The sequence below is a fragment of the Haematobia irritans genome, chromosome 3 (assembly GCF_050003625.1).
Source record: "Haematobia irritans isolate KBUSLIRL chromosome 3, ASM5000362v1, whole genome shotgun sequence".
NCBI classification, from domain to species: domain Eukaryota; kingdom Metazoa; phylum Arthropoda; class Insecta; order Diptera; family Muscidae; genus Haematobia; species Haematobia irritans.
This window is the reverse complement of record NC_134399.1, coordinates 80,516,702-80,534,815: the sequence shown is the minus strand read 5'-3', so window position 1 is coordinate 80,534,815 and position 18,114 is coordinate 80,516,702. Positions and strand designations below refer to the sequence as shown.

Sequence of the window (18,114 nt, the reverse complement as noted above, 5' to 3'; positions counted from 1 at the left end):
CAAGCTCGAGGTCTTAAAAATGATCTAAATTTGGTCAAATACAACGTTCACACTTGGTATGATATCCCGATCAAAATCTAAATAAATTTCAGTATATTTTCAATAGGGAAATATCAGCTGACTCGTTATGGATTACCAAAAATTCGATTTGTATATCTTATTGGAGCAAAATGTAAACAATTTATTAACCATGTTTTTACTCGAACATGGGCGTATAACTAGGCCTCACGGGATTTTCCGTAGCTAGATTGTCAATGCAGTTCTTATGGGTAGCCGAAATTTTGTCAGTGGCAGTGTATAAGTAGCGAAATCACGCTCGCTCCCAATTTCAAATATAAAAAACTACGCTTTGAAGAATAGTGTGAACGTACTATTAATACGTGCCTTTTCTACTAGTGTAGGCATGTCATTACCTTTTTATATCATTACTGAATGAGTACCTTTTAAAGCCGTCATAATTTTTTCACCGGCTCCTACATTTAACACGAAGTTACTTCGTCGTTTTCATTTGGTTGGGTTAAAACCAACATCGTCGTTCCTCGCTTTTTTGCTACAGAATTATTTTTATTTAAATAAATTAAAAAGTAATTTATTTAAATTTAGTAGATATAATAGTAGCATTAACACTTAAATATTTGTAAAATATTTAATCAAAAACGAAGAACGTACAAATAGAAACAAAGTACTTTTTTCGTTTTACTACTACGGCAGAAAAAAGCGACGAAAAAATCTAACTACTGTGAAAAAATTGATTTTTCATCGTCATACAAAGAGCAAACGAAAAAATCGAAAGCGAGGCGGCGGCTTTGGTCTTTGGAAAAATAACTTGTAAACGATATCTACATTAAATTTGGATAGAATATAATATACAAATTTAATAAAAAAAAGTCCCAACTTCTTGTGTATAATATATAAAGTTAGGTAAGTAGCACATCTTTTAGTTTTCCTTTTGCTGTTTCTCTTGTCCAAAGTGTGCTTAGTTGTAATGTGTGTGTATATAGTGTGGCTGCTTAGCTTAAGGGTTGCCAGCTTTTTTTTGGTGGTGACAAAGTTACAATGGCTTCATAGCATTATGTGTTTCAATGAAGTGGTTGGGGTAAAGGGTCATTTGATATCGATACCTAAATTCATTAATATATTATTTAAACAAAAAATAAAATCCCAATTTTATTGTCCGGAGATAGATGAAGAGAACTTTGAATTAATCACAATTTCAGAGTTATTTTGCATGACAAAAAGAAAGATAGCGAAAAGAAACTATCCCTACTCAAAAACATGGATAAGGACATTGAATTTCACGACGAAAAATAATCATGTCACAAATAGCACACCTTCGAAACGGTTCGAACATTTCTATTCTGGCGACTTTCTGCAAAACTCATTATTTGTACCCATTTATTACACTCAAAGTAGACGAAAAAGAAAAAAAATTAAAAAAGCCAGCCTGCTGTAAGAGAAAGCAGTCACAGTTTGCAGAAATAGCCAACATTGTCTGCTAGTTTTCAAACTATATTACTCAAAAACTTGTTCTAGCATTTAGGAGTTTTAGAGTGCTGGAATATGTAAGAAACTTTTTGATTCTTGAAGATACTTTGGGTAACGTTTTAAAAACCAATAATCTTCTAAAATTTCGACACATTCATAATTTAGTGGATTATTAGTTGCTATTAGAAGCGATTGTTTTCTGCAAATATATAATTTTAATTTTGAAGTTAATTACACGCTCTAAAATGTTTGTTATGAAAAAATATTTCTTTAAAATAAAAATATTAGTTTTCGTACCAGCGTACCAGCCACTACATATTTATATTTTGTAGATTTTTGATAGAATTTTTAAAACTTTTGGTAATTTTAGACCGAACAAGGTATTAATCAATATTTTTTGTCTCCTTTGCCTATTCATTAATATAAATGAAATAGGGTTTGAGAAGTAGAGATTCCTGGTTGGAATTTTGCCCAGAGAGGATTTCTAATGGAACTTATGGGTCCGTGTTGTCGGATAGCAACCAGAGCTTTGGAAGTTTAGCCAAGTATACTCGATCGCAGCTCTAGATTTCTTCATAAACTCGATTTGGTATCGACGCCAAGTTGTGTAATTCTATCTACAGGCCGGTATGCACCTCTAGCGAAAAATTTCATTCCCATAAGAAATGCATTGCTATTTATGCTAACGAAATTTTCGGTAGCGTTCAATTTCGTAAGCTGGTACGCACCTCTAATGAAAATAACAGGGTTGTCAAAAGCATATTTTGGCAGCAAACATTTAATTTATTACAATCATTGTGTACGTAAAAGTTTTAAAAGGTCTGTAAATAATAAACAATTTATTTGAGGAATATTTGGAACATATATTAACAATTTTTAAAAGCGATTAGCTGGTTTAAAATTTGTGTACACAGCTCTGTTTTTTTGCTACCGAAAATTTCGCTAGAGGTCCATACCGGCCTTACACCGTACATATTCATGACTTTAAAAGTAAAACAGATTCCAAATTTAACGTAAGTAGGATGACAATTGGGGCTTCTAGGTACGAAGGAGCTAAAATTAATAAATGCCATATTTACCATACCATATAAATTGGAAATTTCAGTCATATTATGGTACAACAAAAATAAATTTTTATCAAATTCATATTTTGCTATGTGCCAGACCTTGTACTCGATCAGTACTTACAACTTCCTTTTTTCATCAGCTTGGAAGGTGACCAGAGTTGTTAGGTGACCAAAGTTGAGGTTGCTGCTGGGGCCCAAGTAATTTTAGATCCATATCTAGACTAAGGTCTTGGAAAATTTAATTAAGGTACAAATTGAATTCACAATTGAATTTCTCTGATAACCAGTATGCCTTTCGTCATGGGCATAATGCTACTGCAATAAATGGTATTCTGTTGTTGCATATAGTGAAAGCACATAGTGGTGTGAATTATAGTAAACTTTTGCTAAAGCTTAGTAAACAGTTTCGATTATAGGTTTCAGCATGCAACCTTATTTTTTCCTATGTATTAGGGCGCATACAATATGTTAAAGTGGAAGATAAGCACGATTTGTTGGAATTCTAGCAACAATTGAAGATTTTTTCCTGTTTGGTAGATTAGAAGAATTCTTGAATTTTTGGTAGATTTTCTAAATAATTCCTCTCCAACTAAGAGGTACTCCAATTTTGAGAAAATTTTCTATAGAAATAAAATTTTGAGAAATTTTTCTACAGAAATAAAATTAAATAATTTGCTATAGAATAAAGATTTTTACAAAAATTTCTGTAGAAGTACAAATTTTGACAAAAAAAATCGTAGTCATATTGGACAACATTTTTAACTTTCCAAGTATCATAAAAAAACTGGTTATGATAGGCTAATAAATAAGCCATGATATTACATGTACTAGAGTACGCTGTGTGTACTTCGTACAAACAAGCATTAGAGCAAAAAATAAAGAACGAAAAAGCACAAAAATCATAAAATATCTTTAAAATGTTTAATTTTCGTTGTAGATCATACTATCAAAATCAATTTAAATTCTTCTTTTTTGCAGAAGTAGTAATTTTACTTTGATGGCGCAAGCTAAAATCCTTATAACATTTAAAATTCGACACATTTTTAATTCAAGAGAAATTTTTTATACACTCAAAAAATCTAAAATATAAAAAAAAAACATTTCTTTCGAAAAGAAAAAAAAATCATACTAACCACAAAAATTTGATCAAAAACTTTAAAATAGAATATTTTAAAGTTGGGAAATTGTTGGTAAAGTTTTCTTAAAATTTTCCCGACTTGGAAAATTTTAATACCTCATGATAAATGAGTATTCATAGTATGGCGACGCCAACAAAAGTGACAAATTTGTCATACTAACTAGAGCTCGAACGAAGCATCGGCATTCGGCCATAAATCGATAATCTGCCACAAATCGGCCTTCGGCGTCAAGAGGCCGGTTAACCGAAGTCGAAGTTTTTTGAATAATTTAATTATTTATAAAAAAATTATAAAAATCCTTTTTTGTCATTATAATATCAAACTACTGGACTGAATTACCATTTATTTTTGTATTTATGCATTTGTTGAAAATATATTGAAATATTGAACTAAAACACACCAAATTTCTTTAATTATAAATTTTAGGAAAATAATCGGCTTCGGCCGATTATTGCTTTTTTTGGCCGAACATCGGCATCGGCAAAAAAAAACAGCTTCGGTCGAACTCTAATACTAACCATTGGTGATCTATATATTTTTTAGTCTAACTACAAACAAATCGCCTTGTAAAACCTCAAGAAGTCAAATCGGAATATTTTTATATATTTCATTTCATTTTATTTAACAATACAGTAAGCCTTCGTGGCCAATAAATCGTATTGTTCTTAAAAAATACATTAATAGTAATTGTAAAGTTATCAATCCTAATCATTAATACTTAAATTACCCTACTATGCCTACCACTCCACCATCCTCACTTTGGCCAAAGTCACATAGAAAACTAATATTAATAAAGGTAAACTAACACCTACCATTGGTAAATAACAGTCAACATTAAATATATTCATTCAAACTAGTCCGTAGCAAGTTCCTAAATTGATTCTCAGGAAGCCCAAAATCCCTTACTGCTACAGGAAGATTGTTCCAAACCCTAGCAGTAGTAACAATAAACCCCCTCTCAAAAAGGGAACAATTTATTCGTGGTCTAATTATCTGCGGATTTCTCACCGATCTGGAAAAAACAAATCCCTGAAGAAGTTCATGTAACAACCCATTTCTTTTCATCCTATGGAAAAACATTATATATGTAGGACCTACACTTGAAATTTTTGTTTCCTCCAGCAAAATCCTTAGAATACGGCTCCATATCACGATTTCAATGTTTAAATGTCTTGTAGACAAACATTTTGTCCGATTTGCTTACCTTGTGGTTATAGTAAAAGCAATTTGGTCGCTTTCTACCTTCTTCGGTAGTACCATTTGAGGTAATGGAGATGGCCGAACCGGGTTAGAAGACGAGAATGGTGTCTTATCATATAATACCCATATTAATCCAATTGAAGAGTAGACTTTTTGAACGTCTCGAAGAAAATTCTTCGAATGTCTCTAAATTAGAGAAGTAGAGCTTATTTAGCTCGTACAATATTTTTTATTGTCCTTCGTGTTTGAAATTGAAAATCTCACAGATATACGAAAAAAAACTGACTCAGAAAATGAATACCTCTTGCAGGGATCTAAAAATGGGATGTTTGATATTATTAGGTAATATTTCAATTTATTAAAGAGGCCAATAATAGTGAACTGCCATTAAAAAAAAACTGTCTTAAATCTATTTGAATATTTCCAACGAAAATACACATTTTGTCATTTCGCTTATAGTGAATATGTAAAAGTGGATAGAATAAGAATAAATAAAATTGATGAAGTGTGTTTAGTCATCATAATTGGCATTAAATCCCTTGCAACACTGTGGTACCACTTTTTTGATACCCTTATATAAAAAAACTCGTTATTAATCTGAAACCTTTAAATCAACATCCAAAAGTTGGCTATTTTTACCCAGTATATTTAGATATTCTTGACGATATTAAGATTTTTTATGGCGATATTTGGTATAAACCACACACAGAGTGTGTACATCGATAAAAACATTTCGTATTTCAGATAAATTTTTAAATTTTAAATTATCTATTTCCCTTCTTTTGTGCATACACATATTTCAGGATATAACAATATCTCTTCGAAGAAATAAACTTTCGAATATCGCTAAACTTCAATTCAACTAAATATCACTGAATTTTGATATAAACTAATTAAGCACGAATATGTATGCAAACGGTTATACTGCTACTGCTCCCGGTGTTGGAGGTCCGGTTCCCAATTATGGCAATGCTAATGCCGGTGCCCCACCACGAGCTGATCGCCCACATTATCAACGCAATGCAAATGGTATGGCTAATGGAAGTGTCGGTGCTGTTTCTGGAGGCTATGGGGGTGCTCCCGCCAATATGCCAGGAGGTTATGGTGGCGCTCCACAAAATGCTGGCGGTTATGGTGGAGGTTACCGCGGCAATTTCAACCCTATGATGGCTAATGGTGGTTTCTACAATAATGCCAGTGGAGGCTTTCAACCACGTGCCAAAAGCTCCAATTTTGGGCCACGTTATCAGAAACCCCAGAATGGCGGAGGCTACCAAGGAAACAATATGTACAAACCATCGATTAATTTGGCCAACTTATCGAAAGAAGAACGTGCCGAATTACAGCGCGAAAAGGCTAAAAATCCCGGACGTACTCTCGATACACCAGAGTGGCACAATTTGCAGCCTTTTAAGAAAAATTTCTACAATCCACACCAAAATACTGTGAATAAAAGTGAGCAGGAAGTCGAAGAGATGCGTGCAGAATTGCAGATCACAGTTTCTGGCAATGATATCCCTCATCCGATTAGTTCATTTGATGAGTGTACTCTCCCTGAATATACCATAGAGGAGATGAAGCGCCAAGGTTTCACCAAGCCTACAGCTATCCAAGCCCAAGGTTGGCCCATTGCTTTATCGGGTCGTGATTTAGTTGGTATTGCCCAAACTGGATCTGGCAAGACCCTGGCTTATATGCTACCCGCTATGGTCCATATTGCAAACCAACCGCCATTGCAACGAGGAGATGGACCCATAGCTTTGGTTCTTGCTCCCACTCGAGAGTTGGCCCAACAAATCCAGTCAGTTGTGCGTGATTACGGTCATCTGTGCAAACCAGAAATTCGCCACACATGTATTTTTGGCGGTTCCTCAAAAGTACCCCAGGCACGTGATTTGGATCGTGGTGTAGAAGTTATTATTGCCACACCTGGCCGCTTGATTGATTTCCTGGAGAACCGTACCACAAATTTGAAACGTTGCACATATTTGGTTTTGGATGAAGCCGATCGTATGTTGGATATGGGTTTCGAACCCCAAATTCGTAAAGTCATTGAACAAATACGTCCAGATCGCCAAGTTGTGATGTGGTCGGCTACATGGCCCAAAGAGGTGCAAGCTTTAGCCGGTGATTTCCTCAACGATTACATACAAATCAATATTGGATCCATGAATTTGTCAGCAAACCATAACATTCGTCAAATCGTTGAAGTTTGCCAAGAAAATGAGAAGCCCCAACGAATTGTAAAACTTATGAATGAGATTTTGCCGACAACAAATAATGCCGCTAATAACAGCAACAAAATTATTATATTTGTTGAAACTAAAATTAAGGTAAGTACATTTGCATGAATAACAAAGTATTCCCTTATACCCGTGTAGACATGATAAAATTTTGAATATACCCAGGTTAGAGGTGTACACGTGAGTAATAGTTTAATCACGTTCACGCACACTCACGACTGAAAAATCACACTCACGCACACTAACGCACGATATTTTTTGGTGGGACTCACGCACACTCACGAAAAGAAAATTTGTACTCACGCACGAAAACGTCGTGACTCACGAAAAATTTTATGATTAATTTACCTTACCGAAGTGTCTGAAAACATGAGCATTATTAAAATCGAGAGTGCTATTAAACTCTTAACATCCCAGGTGTCACTAAAATTGTAATTGAATTTAACTCTTAAGCGTTTCATGTTCGTGAGCAGGAATATTTTCGTGAGTGTAATTCGTTACTCACGCACACTCACGAAGATATTAATTTCATGACTCACGCTCACGCACGACATTTTGGTTTGTTAATCACGCACACTCACGCTGTTGTCATGAGCGTTACTCACGACTCACGCACGAATCTCGAAACTTTTCGTGAGTCACGAAAATTTCGTGTCACGTGCACACCTCTAACCCAGGTGTAACCGTTTGCCCAAATCTACATCAAGGCATATCTTTCAAATGATGAAACATCTTATCTCTCAAATATGCTTAATGTTTTTTTTTTAGGTTGAAGAAATCTTGCAAATCATTCGTAACGAAGGCTATACCGCCACTTCTATACATGGTGACAAATCTCAAGCTGAGCGTGATCTAACCTTAAAAGATTTCCGTAATGGTAAGTCTAATATTTTAATTGCTACCGATGTTGCTTCCCGTGGTTTGGATGTTGAAGACTTGCAATATGTCATCAACTATGATTATCCAAACTCTTCGGAAAACTATGTTCATCGTATTGGACGCACGGGACGTTGCCAACAATTGGGTACCGCCTATACATTTTTCACACCAGAAAATGCCAAACAGGCTAGAGAATTAATCTCAGTATTGGAGGAAGCTGGACAACAACCAAATCCAGCTTTAATTGATATGGCTCGATCAATGGGTGGTAATGGCAATGGTCGTAACAACAATAACCGTCGATGGATGCAAAATAGTGGAGGTAATAATCAACAACGTAATAATCCTCTGAATTACCAAGCTAATGGTGGAGGAAGCAATGCTGGTGGCTATACACCAAAACCCCATTATCAACAATATGGAAACAGTGGAGGTAATAACTTTAATGGTGGCAATCAGGGTGGAAATCCGGGAATATCCAGAAATACTAATGGTGGTATGGGTAATTGGAACAATCGTAGTAATGGTCAATTTAATGGCAATGGCCAAGATCAAGGACAGGGAGGTAATAGACCTTATCGTCCACGAGCTCCTTTCAATGGAGCCAATAGTGGTGGACCTCGTCCTGTTATGGGTGGTGGCTTTATGCATCCCCATATGGCACCCCATATGCAACAAGGAGCCGGATATATGCCACAACAACAACAGTATCGGCCACGTGGTCAATATATGCCACCAAATGGTAATGCCCCACGTTTCCAACAGCAACAACAATTCCAAAAACGTGAGTACCAACAACAACAACAACATCCCAATGGTCAATTTAATAAACCCCAGACCCAGCAAATGGAAAATAACCAAGTTCAAAATGAAAATGCAGCCGCCCAGCAGCAGCAGCAACAAATGGCAAATATTGCAGCAGCAGTTGCGGCTGCAGGTGGCCAAGTCGGTGGTCCAGCAGAATATCCTAGCAATGTGTCTACACCACCAGCAGGTGCTCTGTATGCTGCCCCAGCCCAATCGCCACCAACCTCGGCAGGTGCTGCTTATATGTACGATGCTAGCGGTATGCTGGCTGCTGCCGGAAACCCATACGCCACCGGCCAGTTTGGACCACCACCTACAGCATACTATGCCCATCCACATCAATTTACAACTGCTGCTGCTCCCAATGGTAATGGGGCTGGCACACCTGGGGCAGAAATGTTGGGCCAACAGCAACAGTAAATTATCATGACCAGAAATAATTTCTAGATGGATACACTCTATATTTTCTATACCCCTTGAAACTTCCTTTTGCTTAATATACAACATAAAAGAAAAACAAATATTACTACTATTACATTATTAATATAAAACAAAGGAAAACAAATAATATCTATATAATTATCTATTAACAAAGAATATCAATTGATCGCCACTAAGGGATAAAACGAAAATTAAACAAAAAAACAGATTTCTTTTTCTCCAAACATAAAAAAATGAAACCAATCAAACATGGAGTATTTTCGAATGTAAGCAGAAAAGCGGGATCGACGCACAGCATTTCATAGCAGTTACATCTACTATTGGATGCTGGTCATCTATGACAACTCCTTATTTCAAAATAATTAAGAAAACGAAGGAATAAATCAACATTACCACCACCAACTACTACTCCTCACATACACAAGCGTAACATACAATAGGTCCAACTATTGAACTCTGCTAAAAACTTCCTTGGCAAAAATTCCAATGAAATATTTTAAAAAGATTGCATTTGCTAGATAAGCTAGAAAAAAAGAAAAAAGTTACCATTAAACACGAAAAGAAATACGAGCCGAGCTTGTGGATACTTTAGAAAAATAGCTAACTAGCTACCTCTTACAGAGGAAATTATTAAGTAAAATTATTCCCTTTATATTAAAACAGAAAGGAAGAATACAGCAGAGAAGAAGGATTTAATCTTGTATATGTAGAATTAATAATAATTATACCCATAGTAATACATTTTAAGTTTTTTTTTGTTTTGGGTCTAGACAGGACAAACAAAAAACTCTAGCAAGTAACACATATTTCAACGTCAATAATATTTTTGTGGAATTGAATTTTATTTTATTTTGAAATCGAATTAATTATGTACTAATTATTTAAGATTTTGTTCCGATTTTTTTTCTACTTTTTATATTTACATATGTAATAATATTTTTTCTTAAGCATTTTGTTTGTAAATTTACAATGAGTAACAACAAAGAATGTTCGAAATGAATGAAAATTTTGAAAATCTAAAAGAAATATTTCAAAATAAAACACAAATCAAATCAGATCGTAGAAATAAACAAAACAACTCTTCAGCCACTATACATATATATAAAATGATTAATTTGATTTAAACAAATTAATGAGCAACAAACAAATTTCATACATATATGTATTTTCTTTTCTATTTTTGTTTTAAGTATTACACGAAAGATATAACTTTATAAACAAGAGTTTGTTTGTTTTTTTTTTTAGATAATTTCACAAACAAATGAAAACATACAAACAAATAATTTCAAAATATTATTTTGTAATTTGAAATTAGTTTAATTTTTTTTCGAAAACAATTTCTTGTTGAAAACAAGTAAAACGTTAAGTAAATTGATACTTGCCAAAGCCGCCGCCGCCGCCACCGTTTCGCCTTTTTGTCATTTAGATATATAGATTGTTGTATTCTCGTAGAGATTTATATATACAACAAGAACAACAACAAAGAAAAGAGAACAACAAAATTTAAATATTTGAATTTAAATTTAAATGATATACATATGTGCAAGTAAGCAAGGACGACGACTCTTTAAAATATATAGTAGAAATTAAATCCATTGTCACTTTTTAGTTCTTATATAAATAATATACTACTACTAAACAAGAAAAGCAAAGAACGACAAACAATATAATACAACAAAATATATAAAAGAAATTGAAACTATATATGTATAAAAATGCGCCACATTCATCCATACAAATACAAGAAGGGATTTTTTTCGGGAATTGTTAACAATGACTTGAGGGAAGAACGTAACATAATGACATTTTTTTCTAATTAGAAAACACAAAGGTTGTGAAATTTTAGAACATATCAGTATAACAGTTTAACAAGTTTAGTTGGAAATAATTAATTTAAAGTTGATTTACAATTTAAATGACTTTTAGTTAACTTTCTACACTCAGAAGAGAATAGATCTATCGTCAACAATTTTACGATGGCCGATTCGCCACTATCTGTAGGCTTAGAACGACCGAACCGTAATTGCCAATTTAGTAAAAAGTTCACTTTGTTAAACCATGTAGTCCATAGCGCAAAAAAAAAGATTTTATATTTAAACAAAATGTATTGATCACAAAAAAATTAAATTAAAAATCTATAAAAAATATTGATTGAATTTATTTTTAATCAAAACAAAAATTTAATCACTCAAGTTAATTGAATCATTTATGCTTTTAATTGAAGTCTGAGATTGATATAATTTTTTTCAATGATTGAATCAATTTCAATGAAAAAATAATTAGGACAAATAATTTCGTGATTGAAGGCAACAAATTGAACCTGTGAACCAAAAAAGGATTCATTTAAAATTTAATTGAATCAATTGATTTCTTGATTTTTTTGTGGTCAATTATTGTTTTGATTTAAAATTTAATTGAATCAATTGATTTCTTGATTTTTTTTCTAAAATTTAATTAAAAATGTCATAAGAAATATTGGCTTTATTCTTTCTGGATCTTCAGGCCATATAATTTTTATGGACAATCTCTTATTTTTTTTTGTACATTTTTTTTCCTAAGAAATCCTTAAGAATTTTAAAATATCACAACCTTTGATATGTTGTTAGGCAATTAGAAAATTAAATAAAATCTCCTACTATAATACACACATTATTTGAAATGTATATGATGAAATAAATTAGTTATTTTTGCAAACCAAACCAAACAAAGAAAAGCAAGAAGAAATAAGAATCCTTTATATGTGTGTTGTGTTTTTTATGAAAATGGAATATATAAAGAAAAGAAACAGAAACTAAAACAAATGGATATTGGAAAAAACAAGAGCGCGAAACTAAAAGTAATTTAAGTAATATTTTCCCCTTTAATTTTTTTAAAAACAAAATACAAAACAATTTTTAATTCGTTAAAACTTAAAACGAACGAAATAAACAATTGAAAGAATAAAAAAGAAATTCGAATTTAAAATGTTTGAAATAAGCCTAGATTTTAGTCGTGCAAAAAATCTCGTTTAAAAAAGTATAAAGTAAAATAAAACACAAGGGAAAATACTAAATGCCAACACACAACCAAATGGAATAAAATACATTTTTGTATTTAATTATCTGTGTTTATACATAATAATTTTTTTTACCAAAAAGATGCTAAAACAGAACATTCTCAAATAAACAAAAACAGTATTTTTGTTTTTGTGTACGAAAACAAAAAAGAAAAATTGGATAAAGTCCATGTGGTTTTTGTTCAGAAACTCTCTTTGTAAAGCAAATAATAAAAACCACAACAAACAAAGGATCTCATATTTTTAATTACTATTATATATTACTTATTATATACTATTTTTTTTTGTTTTTTGTTTTAAATAATACTTAAATTTCTTTCTCACGTTATTCTCTCTCTCTATATATATGATATAGATAACAACAAATGCTGTGAATGTTGTTTTTCTTGGGAACTTTTTAAATCATCCCCTCTTCAATGAAGAGCGAAAAGTCGAAGAAATAACAACAATTTTTTGCATTTATTATACAAAAAAAAAAAACTTAAAAAGACGAAATAAAATATAAACAACAGGAATTCAAGAAATAAACTTAAAAATTTAAACTATTTTTAAATGAAAATACATGTGATGTGATATAGATTTATAAACGAAGATACATTTTTATGGATGACATGAGGCACATTCTCTTTATTAATATTATTATTAATATTTTTGTTTGTTTTGTTTTACTAACTTTACAATAATATTTATTTGCCCCGTTTTTATTCATAAACCACTATATACTGTGCTACAAGAAAAAAGTACAAGAAGACATATACAGACAACGGTATCCTATAAAAATTTTATGGGAATTTACGAGATAAATATGGCATCTCACCGTATTGAAAGAATTCGGCCCCTTTGAAATTCACAAAAAAAAAGGTTTCAAATTCAGAAATCACCAGTTATAGAATATATTTTTTTGTAAAGAAATTTGAATATTTTATGAATCTATGAATTGACATTTTCGTTTCATACAATAAAAAAAAACAATATCTCATTTTTTGAAACCTTTTTATGAAAAAGAGAGTTTGCAAACCACGAAAAAGTAATATTTGGGCGGATTATTGAAGAAAATGGTATAGAAGCTTGAAATTTTCGTCACCATTTTATTCAAATAATTTCACAAATATTACAGTATCACACGGGGTTCTATGTTATTGTTTTCAAAGCATTTTATTAATGATAATTATAATTGCAATTTGGGGACACATGAAAAAATTGAATAAATAAGACCTTTTAATTCCTTAAAAAGTTACATATTTCTAAAATTTAATTTTCTAGAAATTTTAGTGAAATCAATTTCTTTTGTTTTCTTTTTTTTTAATTTTCCATGGTTGTTTCAATTCTTCGATTATTATATTTGCCAACGTATAACAACTGTCTAGTTCCTTTGCTGTCTATTCATGTATATGTAATATTCCCCACTTTTTTCTGCAGTACAGTATTATGTTCACTACTACCCTTTCCCAAAAAAAAAATACAATGCATTAAAACACTTTCTATCTATCTGATGATACAAAAAGTACACGAAAAAAACTATGTATTGAACTTGAAGAAAAGTTTTTTTCAAAATATACGAAATGACTGATTTGGGTTCATAAATTTTTACCATAATATTAAAAAACAAAAAAACATAAATAACAATAAAATATCGTATCGTATGTTACCATAGCGAAACAAAAAGAAATAACTAACCAAAAATGTGATATTTCTAAATAAAACAAAAAAAATTGTATTACCTTTTATTAACAAACAAATAAAAACCTACACACACAAGAGAGTAAAAGAAAATTAGATTTTGTTTTAAGAAGCAATCAAAAAGAAAATTTCTTACTTGGTATCGAAAAAATTTATTTATCAAATCAAAATGAAAAATAATACATGGTGCTAAACTTTCTTTGAAATGCAACAAAAAGTAGCCACACACATACAAAACAATTTTTTCGAAAAATAAGGAAAATTCTCTTTCGAAAAATTGTAAACCAAGAGAATATATGAAATAAAACAAGCAACTTTAAAAGACTAAATTATTATTACTATTATTATCTATAATTATGATTTTTTTTTTGTAAAACAAAAATAAAAAAATTAGTAAACCAAAATAACATACGATATTATATTGTAAACCTTAAAAAAATGAAGGCAAACCCCTAACAAAATTTAATAAATTGTTGTTCTCATTGATTGATGTAAATTGAATTAAAAACAAAAAACAATTTTCTTTTGTTTTACATAAATATTTATTCTTTTTTTTCTATATTATATTTATTGCATTCTGTTATTTCCTTTTACCAATTATCTTTAAAAAAATACAGAACTATAGAATATGAGTTCAAAATCACGCCACCATACGTTGTCATTGACATTTTTGTTCATTTATGTTTCTTTTTATTTTTTTTTCTACCATATTTGTTAATTTTCTTTTCAAATTCATTTATAAAGCCAACAAGAAACAAAAAGACCGACCTCTATAAAGGAAGCAAAAATCAATAAATTAAACCACGAATGTATTAAAAAAAAAAAAAAAAAACAAAAAAAGAATAAAACAAAAGAACAGAACTCAAAATCAATTCAAGCAAATACTTTCTTTTATTACTCATTGTATATGCAATAATATATGTTACAACAATTGTCATTAAACAAAAAGCAAACCGCAAATAAATTGAATTTTTTGTTAATTTTTATTTTTTGAAATATATATATAAAAAAACACATGTTTTGTTTTTCTTAATCTATGATTTTTTTTTATTTTTGCTTAGCAGAACATTGTTCGATAATAACCATATTTAAAATGGATGGGTAATCAATCACAGTAGAAAAATAAAAAGAATTCTTTAAAAATTGCATATTCATGAAATTCATTTGAGATGGAAAGCTGCTTACAAATAAAATTTGTACCATACCCCTATGTACTTGATAATTTTGAGAGTATATATATTTATAGACAAAAGCAATTTAAAGGGGATAAATATGTACCGATATAAAGTGTCAAAAAGTTTTTGTTTTATTTTCGAAAAAAAAGTTTCCGAAATTTAAAAATCAAATATATTATCATCTTTCCAAGAAGTCGAAAAATCGACGTTTTTAAAAATACCGATTTTTGATTCTTCAAAAAAATTCAAAATTTAAAAATGTAAAAAAGTCGACTTTTCCAAATTTTCAAAATTGGAAATTTATGGCGATTTCGATTGGGGAAAAAGGTGCAACATTCTCGAAATTGATTGCAAAATATGAAGTACACTGTCATACGTTTTGGGACCTGAATCCCACACAATATTATGATTTAACAATAACTCTGGAATGATACTATCATTTGGGCGAAAATACAATGAGGGAAAAAGTAGTGAAACGCCAAGGCAACACATTTTTTTGCGAAACGTAAACGCCCTTAGATTCTGGCTTCGAATTCTGTTTTAAAAATAATGCCACGCATAGAGGCTGCGATTGCCCTGTTTGCTCCTTTGAATTCTCTTCTGTCCGCTGAAATGATAGCATCTTTTTAGGTTGCTGGCAACATTTTAAAAATGCGCATTCTGTACAGACAAAATGAAGGCAAAACCTTTTGTTCGGAAAACACCAATAAAGTTGAACGAACGTCCGTCCAGACATGTGTCACTATTTCGGTAAATGAAATGAATGTACATTTATCAATTTGCCATTGGTTTTAATGGCGTTTTGCGCAATTAAAAAAACAATCGAAAAATCAAATACTAATATTGATACCTAGTCTTTGAGGTCCGGTTTGAGGCAAGTACACTCGTGATAATAATAGCTTAGGATCGACTGCTATTTTTCGACAAATGAATTACTGCCATCTGAAATGACAGTAATGGCAGATTTGCTATTAGTGCTCAAACTAACCCCCTATCTTTTGTGATCTTATAAGTAACATTTTACAGCGTGGCCTGAGATCATCTTTTAACAAACTTAATATCACAAAATTTAAATATTCATATTTTCTATTGAAAAAATTCACTCCATTTAATTTGAAAGCTTTGACGATGACCTAGTCTATAAAAAAGCCAAAATATTTATTGTCGATATAAAATATAGCCACTGAAAATGGAAGTGATAAATTAATACTCCATACAAATCACATGGTTTTAAAATAAGTAAGTATGTAAAATAATGGCCAACTATAAAAAAATCAATTCCATTTAATCGCTCTCTACAAACCAAGTTCTGTTTTCCAAATAGTATGGTATTATTGCAATGTTCACAAGTGCTTCTCTTTACGAAAAGAGCTTAAATAAATTTTTTGTCACAAATTTAATGTTCTTATCAGTCAAACAATAATTAAAAATAAAAATGTTACAGTATTATATGCATTACAAAATTATATTTGGTTTATGTATGTAAATCTTCATTATTATAAGAACTCGAAACAAAAAATTGCATTTGAAATCTTAAAAGTTTATACAATTTTGATAATTTTTTTATATATTTTTTTTTCTTAATTGCAATTTAACAAACATTGAGAGATATGTAAAATGTGTGATAAATGAAAACAAAAACATTTTAGACTAAAATTTGAAAATCTATAGAAAAAAATGTTATGAAGAAAACAAAATGAAACAATTATAAGTAAAAAAACAATTATTTATAACCACTATGAATCAATAAATAATGCATTTTTACTTATATACATCAACAAAGAACTTTAAAAGTTTTCTTTAATTAAAGCGACGAGTAAACTCGTATTATCCATAAAGGTATTAAAACGAAAATGACATTTTTATATAAAATAATTTTTATAAAAATAAAGATATGAGATACATATTTAGCCTAAAATATAAAAAAGATATCACACAAATCAATTATTCAAAACTCAAAAAAAAAATGTAACCAGCACTTTTAATTTTCCAATAACAACGAATTCATATAGACTTTAATCATAAATCTCTCCATTACGGCTCCACAAAATAACAACTCAATGAAATAAGGCCCTAGAGATAAAATTAGCCTCAAAACATATAGAAGGCAACAACAATATTCGGGGATCTTCAGTTATTTTTGGGCTTTTAAACATGGTGGCCACACGAGTTAAAAATAATCTACAAAAAAATTCAAACAATTCTACCACATTTAAAAATTATCATTTGGAAATTTTTTGATGAAATTTTGGAGGTTGGTATGGATAAAGGCTTTTCTTTCAAAGAAATATTTTATTAAGTCATATAGCATTCCAAAGAGTATAGAAATTTGCCTTATTAGCTTAGAATTTAATATTTGTCCGATTTTTGAAGATAGCGGCCGTTGTTATTCAATATGAATATTGCTAACGTTGCAGTACAAATACAAACAGAATAATCGATATCATCATATTTCGTCAGAAAAAAAAAACAAAAAGCAAGAATTCTACCAATCTACCAAACGGTAAAAAATTCCACCAAATGTGCCAACCGCGCTTTTAATGCGAATAAAAGATTAATTTTTCCAGCTTCTTAAGGGATGGAATTTTTATTGAATCTGTCATTATATAAATAATCTGGTGTATAATATAAAAATTGTTACTTTTTATTTACCATAAATATTGGAACTGATAGTAAAAGGGCATACACCAAAATTCGTAAAAATGTATCAGCATGCACCGATTTGAAAAGTTTTTCGAAAATACCGGTTTTTGTAAAATACAGACTTTCAGATATTACAAAAAATGCTTAAATAACACGTTTCTACCAAAAAAAAAAAAAGAAATTTCTTGTATAGAGTGAAGGTACATTTCCCCCAAATTTCCCTTTTTCAAGATTTGGATTCGAGATTTTCGTAGTAAAAAAAATTTTCTGTGAATTTGGTATAACCATGTGGTTGCAGAA

The 18,114-nt window shown here is 30.7% G+C and overlaps 1 protein-coding gene across 1 annotated transcript; it reads left to right on the top strand.

The window, feature by feature from the left end:
- Positions 1-508: 508 nt before the first annotated feature.
- mahe (maheshvara) lies at positions 509-15,012 on the top strand. The gene is made up of 3 exons (XM_075299146.1): positions 509-921; positions 5,695-7,224; positions 7,903-15,012. Exons 2-3 carry the CDS (start codon positions 5,797-5,799, stop codon positions 9,238-9,240), a joined length of 2,766 nt encoding a protein of 921 aa, XP_075155261.1. The 5' UTR covers positions 509-921; positions 5,695-5,796; the 3' UTR covers positions 9,241-15,012.
- The last annotated feature ends 3,102 nt before the right edge of the window (positions 15,013-18,114 follow it).